General features: G+C 52.1%; 3 protein-coding genes across 3 annotated transcripts; 2 read left to right on the plus strand and 1 right to left on the minus strand.

The window, feature by feature from the left end:
- Positions 1–236: 236 nt before the first annotated feature.
- CGCA056_v012167 (D-lactate dehydrogenase) lies at positions 237–2,195 on the plus strand (the record flags this gene model as incomplete). The annotated part of the gene is made up of 5 exons (XM_037327411.1): positions 237–572; positions 622–1,021; positions 1,076–1,294; positions 1,347–1,745; positions 1,804–2,195. 5 exons carry the CDS (start codon positions 237–239, stop codon positions 2,193–2,195), a joined length of 1,746 nt encoding a protein of 581 aa, XP_037173699.1.
- Positions 2,196–2,978: 783 nt separating this feature from the next.
- Positions 2,979–7,324, plus strand: rdp1 (RNA-dependent RNA polymerase 1; the record flags this gene model as incomplete). The annotated part of the gene is made up of 3 exons (XM_037327412.1): positions 2,979–3,144; positions 3,394–6,327; positions 6,387–7,324. The coding sequence occupies 3 exons, from the start codon at positions 2,979–2,981 to the stop codon at positions 7,322–7,324; spliced, it is 4,038 nt and encodes a 1,345-aa protein (XP_037173636.1).
- A 1,682-nt stretch (positions 7,325–9,006) lies between these two features.
- CGCA056_v012169 (uncharacterized protein) lies at positions 9,007–11,557 on the minus strand (the record flags this gene model as incomplete). The annotated part of the gene is made up of 4 exons (XM_037327413.1): positions 9,007–9,075; positions 9,505–9,731; positions 10,853–10,929; positions 11,157–11,557. The coding sequence occupies 4 exons, from the start codon at positions 11,555–11,557 to the stop codon at positions 9,007–9,009; spliced, it is 774 nt and encodes a 257-aa protein (XP_037173635.1).
- Positions 11,558–12,490: the final 933 nt, after the last annotated feature.

Genomic DNA, 12,490 nt, shown 5'->3' on the forward strand with positions numbered 1-12,490 from the left:
TATTCCTTGCAGAACAAATCGAGAGTCGCTGTCCTTGAATTCGATCGTTCAACTCCCGGTTCATTGAAGTAGAGCAGAAAAACAGAGGAAAATCCAACGCCGACACAAGCCATTCGCCGACGCAACCCACACCGTGGTCAAGCCCTGTCGTTTCTGACAGCATCGAACCCTGGCCACTTCATTGGACCAATAGCGACTCACAATCTTGACAATCCGGAATCATCTCCTTGCAGCCCATGTCGGCAAATTACTCTGCGAGGCCCCTCCTTAGCCACGGCTTGAGGGGCCAACTGGTGGGATCCACCTTCCGAGCCGGCCGGAGGTTCTCCGTGACGACCGCCCGGAAGAGCACTCAAGGTGGCAACTCCGAAAGCTCAAGCGCGAATTCGCATGCTGTCTGGAATGGAAAATCTGTTTGGGGTGTGGCTTTGGCTGCCGGCGCCGCTGGATGGGGTCTTGCCAGTTCAAGAAAAGAGAGCCACTTGTCGTCCAACTTTCTCCCCCTCGCAGATGGCCCGCTGCTTGGCGGTATCGGACCTATCAAGTATGCGAGTATGGCCGAAATGGAGCAGGTAGGTTCTCTGTATCCATACGCATTCCATCAACCTGACAATGTGCCAGGCTCTAAGGGAAATTCGCCAAGAATTGGGAGGCGATGACATTATTTCGACGGATCCTGAGGACTTGCATGCTCACGGCTACTCTGAATGGTCGACGACCAACCCCGATGGTCTTCCTGTGGCAGTTGCGTACCCGCGATCAACGGAACAGGTCTCGACGATTGCCCGCGTGTGTTTCAAGTACAACGTCCCTATCATCCCTTATTCTGGGGGTTCCAGTTTGGAAGGCAACTTCTCAGCTCCGTATGGCGGAATCAGCGTCGACTTTGCCTTCATGGATAGAATTCTCTCTTTCAATAAGGAAGACATGGATATTGTTGTCCAGCCAAGTATTGGATGGCAGGATTTGAATGAGAAGTTGGCGAAAATGGAGAGTGGTCTCTTCTTCCCCATTGATCCGGGTAAGGATTGTGCCGATGTATGCGATTCGTTATAACTGCTGACGAAAACTTCAGGTCCAAGTGCGAAGATTGGAGGAATGATCGGTACCAATTGCTCGGGAACAAATGCGGTTAGATACGGAACCATGAAGGATTGGGTCATCAACCTGACCGTCGTTTTGTCCGACGGCACCGTGGTCAAGACTCGAAGACGGCCAAGAAAATCATCCGCCGGCTACAATCTCAATGGGCTCATCGTTGGGTCTGAAGGAACGCTTGGTATCGTTACCGAAGGTCAGTGTTTAGAAGCCCCCTCGACGACAACAGACAACTGATGCAACTTCAGCCACTCTCAAGCTCACAGTCGTACCGGAGGATTTCTCTGTGGCAGTTGTAACATTCCCAAGCATTCGAGATGCAGCGGCTGCTGCGGCCGAGGTAATGCGTAATGGCATTCCTGTCGCTGCCATGGAGATCATGGACGAAGTCCAGATGAAGGTCGTCAACCTGGGAGGTGCTACAGCTCCTCGGGTATGGAAGGAGCTTCCGACTCTGTTCTTCAAGTTCTCTGGTACCAAGGCTGGTGTAAAGGAAAATATCGGCCTGGTGCAGGATATCACCAAGAACCACAAGGGCGGAAACTTCGAGTTCGCAAAGGATGCACTTGAGCAGAAGCTTCTCTGGTCGGCTAGGAAAGAATCGCTCTGGTCAATGCTGGCGCTTCGTAAAGACGGAGAGGAAGTTTGTGAGTGGTTTTCAGCGTGTTTCCATTTGTCGATGCGGCGCAGACTAACATTTTGCAGGGAGTACGGACGTCGCAGTGCCCTTCAGTCGGTTGGCCGATTTGATCGAGGTTAGCAAAAAGGAGATGGACGACATGGGATTGTTCGCTAGTATCCTTGGTCATATCGGCGACGGAAACTTCCACGAAAGCATCATCTATAACCGCACGATCCCCGAGGAGAGAGAAAAGGTTGAGAAGTGTGTCAAGAATATGGTCAAGCGCGCGATCGAAATGGAGGGAACATGCACCGGCGAGCACTCCATTGGTTGGGGTAAGAAGGATTCGCTTCTTCTTGAGGTTGGTCCTGACACGCTCGACGTGATGAAATCCATCAAGAAGGCGCTTGACCCGAAATGGATTTTGAACCCTGGTAAGATCATGGACATTCCCGAGGGCTCCAAGACGATCTGATGTTGTGATGGTGGCTCCTTGGGATGGGCTTTTGTAGTATGGCCGATGACGCGTTTGCATCGCATTGTCTTCAGTTGGTTTGGTAAAAAAAAGATGGAGTGACTTGCGCCGTTGGCTGCAAGATTTGGAATAGTCAGCTTCCATCGAAATAAATAGCGAGTTCGAGGCACCTGACAAACTTAGCAACTCCGTTTGAGCTGGTTGGATGCTAAATACTGAAAAGTTTGAACGATTTCCATAGAGAGGGGATAAAATCATCAAAATCCAGGACAGTACCAGCCTTGGTTGTAGTATCTCGTTCGTGACGCGTCAGAAGTGATGATCTCCATTCTCGAGCTGGCATATACAGAGAGAGTGTATGCTGGTGTGAAGATTGACGATGGGATTAATACAGGTGTGTATTCCGGTTCGGGAGCCTGCAGACATTGCGTTGTTCCTGACTTTTCGCGTCGACCCAGCAAGCAGCTCTATGTGGCAGGCGGGTAGTTGCAGTTGAGGTAAAAGAATCTTCTCGACTTCACCTCAAAAAAGAAAATCAAGAAGGCAACGCCCTCAAGTGATTAATTGTCTACCTGCCTTCCTGAAGAAGGAAACAACGCAACTCCCGACACACCTTCCAGGCCAGGCCTCTCTCCGCCTCACCTCTGCCTAAACTTCTTCTCTGCCTCTTACCTTCTACCTAACCCATATCTCTGCATCAAACCCAGACAGCTCCACCACCATCAATGTCTCTCCCGACCTAGATTCTCTCACAATATCATGAGTTCTGACATTGCAGATATCATGTCGCGACCAAACTCTGCTCCGGGGTCTCCGGGGTCCGACGTGTCCCTAGGGATTACGCAGGAGGGCCAAGAGGAAGGAGAGCAGCGCGAGAAGCCAAGCTTTGGTACAGTTTTGAGGACGCTTTCGTCAACGAGACCGACCACGCCCAACAAGTTTCGTCCAGGTGCGTACAAACATCTCTATCTTGGTCTCCTCAGTCGAAGTTGTCGTGAATAGGACCTTCCGCATCCGGTACCCCGAGCTGCAAGACTTCTTCTGCGCAAAATATCTTTGCACTCTTCTCAGTCGTCACTGACACTTCCCTTTCCCGGACTTCCTGCCTCATGGGGAAGAACTTACCAATTTCATCATCTCGACGTGTCCCTTGCTACTACCCGATTGCTTTGCTTCAATTTGCTGACAAACTACATAGGTACTCGTCGAATCGATACGAAATCCGAGCCTACCATCTCAAGCAGTCAACGCCTCGACATAAATACCAATCCCTGGAGGACCTGGCCAGAGCTCACGCTCAAGATTCACAGACTGCCTTCCGCTGCCACGCTGGCGGACCTGCACAAATCATTCTCACGACATGGCAACATCACCATGCTAGAGATCGGCGAGAACAAGGACGGCTATCGCAATGGCTTCGCAAAGGTTCGCTTCGAGCCGCCGCCCGAAACGAATTTCTGGTCTTCCATCAACTACAACATTAAGTTCGGTGCTGGACAAAGGGCGCGAGTCACTCTCGCTCTTTTCGTGCCGAAGCTCAAGTTCGACGACCTGACACCGAGTCCTGCCAACCCAAAGGTTCAACTGAAAACGAGAACGGTCTTGAAAGTGCAGCAGATGGACTTTGGTTCGCTTCTCCAGGAAACTGACATGATGGTCCACAAGTCTGTCAAAGACAATGTCAAAATTGATGTGGATCTTGGAAGAAAGCAGCTCACCGTTACGTTTGACATTCCGAAGAGAGCTCATCAGAATGTCGAAGCAGTCGTCCGTGGAGTTGGTGCTGAAGACGTGGAGGACGACAATTTCCATCGCTACCGCTGCAACATCGCCTTTGCTCGCTTAACAAAACTCTTTCGGACCAAGACTGAAGAGGGTGCTACTGCCTTGGTCATTCCTCTCGAGCTTCCTCCTATTTTCAGAACAAAAAGAGACGACAAGAGTCTTGCCGCAATGGCAGAAGGAAGGCTGTTTTGGGGCACGTTGGATATGTGGGAGCGTCGGACGATCATTTTGAAAGACAATCGCCTGCCTTCGAACTTCCCTGTCACCTTGCAGACAGACTTTGACGACCCGGGCTACATCAACATTGGTCGATGGACAACTTTGAGATTCATTGTCGGCGATGAAGATAACTCCTTGGACGAGGCCCTGGAGGCTCTTCATGCATACAACATCGAGGCAACTTTGAGCGACTTCAAGTTCACTCCGCATAGGCCGGCTCTGCTCGCCACCCTACACAGAGCTTCAAAGACCCAGGGGAAGGAAGAAGGCACCTTCACCGGTCTGTCTCTGCAGTCTCTTGCATCCTCATTGGAGTCACCGCCAGCCTTGGACTTCCAAGTCCACTATCAGTTGGAGGTTTGCATTTCTCGAGGCATCATCTGTGAATACGCCATCACCCGAGAGTTCCTGGAGCGATTAGCAGCTGTCAACAAGGACCGTGCGAAATGGACTCTCGAATATTTTGCAGATCGAGAGAAGAGAGTATGGGATTTGAACGAAATCTTTGAGGATGAGGAGGCGAATCTTCACTTCCCCAACCCCTTGATGCCTCGCTACTGCACCACAATCCGGAAGGTTGTCGTGACTCCCACAACAGTATACTACAGCTCTCCTGGCGTCGAGTCTTCCAACAGAGTTCTCCGAAAGTTCAGCGAAGATCAAGACCGATTCCTCCGAGTACAGTTCACTGACGAACTTTACTACGGCAAGATCTACAGCGACTCGGGCGAAGAGCTTTTCAGCAGGGTCTACCGTACTTTGGCCAAGGGCATCACCATTGGAAGTCGACACTACGAATTTTTGGCATTCGGAAATTCTCAAATTAGAGAATGCGCGGTCTATTTCTTTTGCCCAACGGACCATAGATCCTGCGATTATATTCGGGACTGGATGGGTGACTTCGGTCACATCAAGAATGTTGCGAAATACGCTGCACGGATCGGGCAGTGCTTCTCTACCACGCGCGAGATCCCAGGGACCACCGTTGCCAATATTGTTCCCATTGAAGACATCGAACGCAACGGCTTCTGTTTCAGCGACGGTGTCGGCAAAATTTCGCAGCTGCTGGCACATATCGTCGTCCAAGAGATGAGCAGCGATGACGCCTGCATCAGCGTCCCTTCCGCATTTCAATTCCGAATGGGCGGTTGCAAAGGCATGCTGGCAGTCTGGCCCGATGCCAAAAGGCAGGAGGTTCACATTCGGCCATCTCAAGAGAAGTTCAAGGCAAGATTCAATGGCCTTGAGATTATCAAGTACGCACAGCATTCGATTGCGACCTTGAATCGCCAGACAATCACTGTTTTGACATCCCTCGGTGTTCGAGAAGAGACCATCCTGAAGCTTGCGGAACGGCAGATCAAGAACTACCAGAAAGCAATGAACGATCGAGTTGCGGCCGCTAGCCTCTTGGGTCAGTACATCGACGAGAACTTGACATCATTAACGATCAAAGATCTCGTTGGCTGGGGCTTCATGGACCCAGAGATTCAGGAGCCATTTGTGCTGACAATCCTGGATCTTTGGAGAATCTGGTCCATGAAGCTGCTCAAGGAAAAGGCCCGTGTCATTGTGGAGGAGAGTGCTTTCCTTCTAGGCTGCTTGGATGAGACAGGTACTCTGCGAGGTTACTCGACCGCCACCGAAGGGAAGAAGACCAACAACATCGAGGATCTACCTCAGGTTTTCTTGCAGGTCGAAAGCCCTAGCGGCAGTGGAAAGTTCACATGTGTCACGGGGCTTTGTATCGTTGGACGCAACCCATCACTTCATCCAGGCGATCTTAGGGTGGTGGAGGCAGTTGACGTCCCCCAGCTGCACCACCTGAGAAATGTCGTGGCTTTCCCAAGAAACGGCGACCGCGATGTTCCGAGCATGATGTCAGGAGGTGATCTGGATGGCGATGACTTCTTTGTGATGTGGAACCAAGACCTCATTCCAAAAGATTGGCACCAACCGCCGATGAACTATACCCAGCCTACACCGGCGGTACTTCGTCGAGATGTTCAAGTCAAGGATCTCAGAACATTCTTTGTTCGTTACATGCAGAACGACAGCCTCGCCTTGATTGCTACTGCACACTTGGCCCACGCTGACAAGTCTTTGCTTGGCGTCAAGGATCAGAAATGTGAGTTTATCTGGGATGAAACGGACCTAAAGGATTGTAGGAGTACTAACACAATATAGGTCTTCAGCTCGCAGCTCTACACTCCAAGGCTGTCGACTACGTCAAGACTGGTGACCCTGCAAAGCTCCCTCCCGCACTGAATCCAAAGGAACGCCCTCATTTCCTGGGCAGCAGAGGCCAAACCTACCACTCATCGACCGCTCTCGGTAAATTGTACGACATGATCCAAGACGTGGGTTTCAACCCCCTCTACGAGAAGAGATTCGACAACAGAGTTCTGAACCGCTTCCATCTTACTGAAGACTTGCTCTCCAAGGCGCGAGCGGTCAAGGTCCAGTATGATATGGCAATGCGGCGTCTCATGGGTCAGCGCGACATTGATACCGAGTTCGAGATTTGGACCGGGTTCGCCTTGTCCAAGCCGCGCGTCGGCAGTGACTACAAGCAGCAGGAAGAGATAGGCAGAGAATCCTCACTACTGAAGCATCGTTTCCGCGAAATTTGCTATCAGGAGGCTGGCGGTAGTCGGGTGTTCGACAACATCGGCCCATTCGTGGCGGCCATGTATAAAGTGACCCAGGACGAGGTCAATGCAGCACTGGCAGGGGAGTACGAAGACGAGGAGCACAAGCGTCAGTCGATGCCCCTGATCAGCTTCCCCTGGATCTTCCATTGGATCATGGGCCGTATTGCCACGGGCAAAGTCAAGACCACACCCACCATCAACCCAGAAGCACCACCGATTACGAAGAAGACCTACCACACTCCCCACGGGAACGTTGAGGCGGAGCCAGCGACGCAAATTGAGGACGGAAGAGAGGTCCACCGGGGTGAGATGCTCAGGTTGTTTGACAACAGCCCCACGGACAGGAACAGCGACGAGGTCTCAGTGTCATCCAAGGCCGAAAACGCCACCAGTGGGGAAGAAGTACATGTCGAGGATGAAGACAACCCCATGGATCGTATGGCCGCACTGATGAGCGGCGCCAGAGGCTGAACGCGGGCGTGATAACGGGAGCTTTTTCTGCTGCGACACGGCGTTCGACAGGTCATTCCCGTGGTCTCTCGCTGTTCATCATGGACATGGATAGAGCAGCGATTTCGGAGCTTGAGAAAGGGAAGAAGGCTAGTAGACTTGGGTGTTTGGTTGGGCCCTGATGGCCGGAAGCGCGAGTGCGCACACAATTCGTCAGGCATCAGTCACTTTCCATTTACGAGACACATGGACATGGCATAATAGATTTCACTTCATGACGCAGACGTCGCCTGTTGCTGATGCCGCTGTGACCTTGGGACGTGCCCAAGGACGTCTCCGAACCGAAGGGTCCACGTCGTGTTGCTGCGAGAAGGAATAGACGGCATGGCCAAGAGGATGTGGCAGCGCAGCGTAGGCCTGCTCTCCGGACCGTTTTCTATTCGGGGCACTCGGGGAGGCAGCCCGGACGCAGCCGGCTGAGGCTTCTACATGCAAAATATACACATTTTCTTTCACACAAGTGTACACGAATGACAGACACATGTGCAGACTGCAGACTACCTTAGACGAGAAACACCCCTCAAGAGGGCCGCAGGACGCAGGACGCAGGCACGAGAAAAGGAGTGCATGCTGCTGCGTTCATCCACTGCAAAAGTTCGCGCAGCACCATGCAAAAGGAACAACCCGTAGATCAGCAGCGGGCAGTAAGGACAGCAACGGCAACGGCAGAAAAATCTTCTTCCTATCAGAAAACTAGTCAAGCTGGAAGGCTTTCCCCCCCCCTCCTCAAAGTCAGCCGCATCGCTTGGGAAGATGTCTACATGGCACACATGGCGACATAGGCGAGTTGCGAGTGACACACAATGATGGGTAGTGTGCATTTTGTTCGGGAAGAGGGGAGGGGGAGTTTTAGGACCCCTTGAAAATTGCTACCTGACCCGGCAATATCTGTCTCGATGATTTGGCGGCTGGGACTTTGTTCGTGAGCAGTTGCGAACGAGCACAAATAAGCCCTCTTGCTCCTCATCCCCGGCACGACTGCCACACACACACACACACACACACACACCACACCTCTTGTCGTTCCCGAAACGAAAACAAGGACCGCAGGGAACAGGAGAGAAAAATCCCGCTCGGTCCCTTTCGAACACGTCGAACACGTCGATCAACGGCAACGTAATCGGGCACGGGATGCATATCCAGAGATCACTTGACGCCTTCCCGATGTCGAACAAGACAACAGGTCCCGTTCTTTTCTCCATACGATTCAGCAGCGGCAGCAGCAGCAGCAGCAGAATATTTGAACAAATAAAAGGGGAAAGGAACAAGCGGACGAGAAGGAGTAGATTGTAGAAGGGCGGGGGGGAGGGGTGCGGCTGCACATGGCACGATCCCGCGGCGGTTGGTGGATTGGTGGTTTTCTGGACAGGTACAAAATGGAAGTATGTAATGATCTCGTAGGCATTGATCTGTCATCCTGCGCGCGTGGCTTGCCTTTTGGAGCAAAGTACCCTTTCTCTCTCCCGGGGACGAAATACCAACGCAGTGGATGCACCATCCGCTACGCCCGCGCGATCTCGTCCCTCTTGGCTCCACGTCCGAGCGGGAAAAGGAGGGGTGTGGCCCGGCACTGGGTTGTTTTCGTTTGCGTTCATGTTTGTGTATGTGTGAGTGTGGGTGTGGCCGTGAGGGCTGCGGCGTGTTCACTTCCTGACGCAGAGATCGGTCCTCAACACCCACTTTTCGCCCGCGGTGACTTCCCGCCCCTCGTGCTGTTGATAAGTGGAACATGTGTCAGTCTGCGGTTCCTCGGACCTTGTACGGCTAGGGAGGTGGGCAAGAAAAAAATAAGTGGGAGGGGGGAGGAAGGGAGTTTAATGTCTGCAAGAGTGGGCGGGCAAGGCGGGACGGGTGGTTGGGGACAAAGCGAAAAGGTAGCAGAGGTGAGGCCGTAGTTGTGTGGCCGTGGTTGGCCTGTTTCGCGCCACGAAAAAGAAAAGAAATAGGTACGGCAGAAGGAACGCTGGCGAAAAGCCCATGGTGGCAACGGTCGCAGTTGTACAAAAGAGCATGGTCAGGAGCGCGCGGTTTTGGGCCGGGGATCAGGGGAGGATGCAGAGCCTTTCGAGGCGAGACGAGGGGAACGCACGACGATGGAAATCGTACAGAAGCAGAGAAAGAGGAAGAGGAAGAGGACTTACCAGCATACAATCATCGCCATGTTTGTGCAAGAGAGCCATACCCGTTTCGAGCGCGACCGGGATCTCCTCCTTGGCGGAGCGGCGGTCATTGGGGAAGAAGACGGTCTCGCCGCCGACGCAGCCCTCGGCGGAGGATGTTAGGTAGAGCAAGAGTGTCCAGGTTGTCTTGCACGGCACGGCTCCCGCGGAGGGGTCGAGGGCGAGCGAGACGTTATTGGAGTCGTCGTCTGAGTGTGGGGGTTCCGTTGGTCAGCTGGCCTGGATCGATCTTAAGAGCAGGAGCGAGATGAAGACGAGGCCTGCACGGAAGACAGGTGAAGGGGACAGAAGGAAAGTGTCAAAGAGCGCAGAAGGAATCCTTGGAAGCTGCAGCTAGGCAATCGCCAGCGCACATTCGTTGCTTGATTTCTCGAGCGGATGGGAAGATGCGAGATACTGATGGGTTGACTGGATCGGACTTGCTGGCTCCCGGACTCAATTCTCCCCCGGGACCCTGAAGGATAACGCCATTGGGTAGATCGGTATGGAGCGATCCGCAGGGTTTGGGCCTGCGGAACAAATCGATGGGATTCGCGGTGCTCGAGCTCTCGAGAGTCTTGTGATGACGAGTGGAAGGTAAACAAAGAGGACTGAGCGGAGGAGGCGAGATATCATATATCAAAAATGACCATCGTAGATCGCTGCCCTCACCCATTGCGGGGCCAAGTAATTTCGTCCTCAAACATAACAGAAATAGTGGGTAAAACCACCGCAGGTCCCGGCTGGTTTTGTCTCTTGTCTGCGACACTGCAAGTCATGGGACCTGTTTGGAGACTTTTGTTCTGGGCTTGATGAGGTTGAGACATGCATGGACTGGAAACCACTCCATGGCGAGTATCCGTAGGAATGGGTCGATGAAGGAAATTGCCAAAGGGGCGAGAGAAAACGTATGGACCAAGCTTGCGTGACTAACTACTCGCAAGATGTGTCTGCACACGGCAACTCTAGCCTGCTAAACACCAGACGAGCGTAGTGGGCTGGTCTAACTGTAACTCGGCCCTGGGACCTCAGAAGAGTCGGTGTAGGGAGGAGGATATCAACACTTGGTGATGCCACGATTGCTCGCCCAGGACTTCGAAGGCTTGCATGTCTCCCTACTGTTGACTCTCAACTCGAGCTATTGACCAACAATGACAAATCCTGGTGGCTTGCTGCAAGTTGCACTCGCAAAAGGATTTCGAGGAACTCGATCATGGATCCTAAATGCTTTGAGGCGGGTAGGACTTCGCACAGTGACATGCAGAAAATTCGTCGACCGCAGTAGACGTGTTGTTTAATGACAGGTTGACGACTTGGCGCTGGGACTTACAGTGTGCATCGAAATACTGGCCCTTGGAGTAGCGATAGATGCGAATGTTGGGGTTCAGACCGACGACCTCACCGCCCCTAGCATGTATTACTCGTGTTAGCCGAAATCCCGCCTGGATGTTCATGAGGCAGCTGGTTTCTTCTTCCGCATGGGTTTCGTGTGCGCAAAACTCCTTTTGGGTATTTTTCGACTCGTTGCAGCTGGCGGATCTAGCCGGAAGCGCGTACGATGCATCCTTCAGGGCCAGGGTTCTGAGAAGGGCGGGGAGAGGGCAGGGGGAGGGAGGTGAAAGCAGTGGACTCACCATAAGCCTTGAACATCTTCTTGGGCAAGCGATTCGCGCAGGCCCGTCTCCTCCCACAGGCGTCGAGCGAAAGTGGCATCCTGTACTTGGAAACGGTCGTTCACTCTAACCGCCTCCCCTCTCTTGGGTCGGCCAGGGGTGGTGACAAGCGGGAGATTCCTCAGGAATGTGACGTAGGAGCTGCATAGGGATTTCGGCCAGAAATTGCGGACAAGAACGACCTTGTCCGGGCACGATGGGAATTTCTCGGGCACAAGATCGGTGACTGGTAATGGTGGCTTAAATTGGGGCCAAGCGGGAGGGACGTTGGGAGCGGGAGCAGCGGTCGTCTTTGCCTTGGCTCCAGCGTTGCCAGCGCCTCCCTTTGCTTTGCCAACGTTGGCCGTCTTCTGTTTGCCCATGGTAAAGCGTTGATGCTGTGGCGTACGGTCACAGACGGAACGTGGCCGTAGATGGATGATGTGCAGCAACCCAAGGGGCTCCTGGTGGCTGATGGCTCCCGTAAGTTGTCTGGGACGTGAGGCTCCCGCTGGTGTATCGCGAAGTATCCGTAGCGCCTGGACCAGGGCGGGAGGGGCCAAGCTAGTGGAGTGGTCAAGGATGAGAAGGCAAAGGAACTGTGATGCAGAGCTGGTGATTGGCGGCTGAATGTCAGGTTGACTGGGAGTGCCAAACGTCGTTAGAGTGGTGGTGTTGTGTCAGGTCGAGATCTGATTAGGGCCGACGGAAGCAGTCCACGTGAGACTTGACGTGGGTTGGGCTAATGCAGGTGCTTAGATTTGAACCACGATTCGTTGGCCAGATCAGCTCTGGGTATCTGCCGAGACTGTGCAAATGCGCAGGGGTGTTCGTCGTTACGAGAAATTCTGCCTTTGTGGGCGCAATTAGGACTGCGTGGACTGCGTGGACTGCGTGAGGATTGGAAGATGAAGTCGAGTGGATGGAGGTTGGACTTATCTCAGACTCGGATGACTTTTGTAGCTAAGGTTAACGTGGGTAGAGGGAGGGTAGGCGTAGTTTTTAAGTAGTAATATAAGTAGTATCTACTTACTTTTATAACCTTACATATCTAAATATATTACTATACAAAAAGTGAGTTTTCTTATTTATATATATATATACTATAAGTATAAACCTATATTAATCTAATTTAGTTTTAAAAGTTATCTAAGTAATAAATATATCACCCTTAAAAAGTTCTAAATAGATTTATATAGGAAATAAATTTTAAGAAATTTATAATTATATAACTATGATAGTAATACTACTTTAATTAATGCGTAATTAAGTATATATATTTAATTTTATAAAAAAGTTTATATTTAATATTATTT

Source organism: Colletotrichum aenigma (assembly GCF_013390185.1).
Source record: "Colletotrichum aenigma strain Cg56 chromosome Unknown KSG_Cg56_contig08, whole genome shotgun sequence".
NCBI classification, from domain to species: Eukaryota; Fungi; Ascomycota; class Sordariomycetes; order Glomerellales; family Glomerellaceae; genus Colletotrichum; species Colletotrichum aenigma.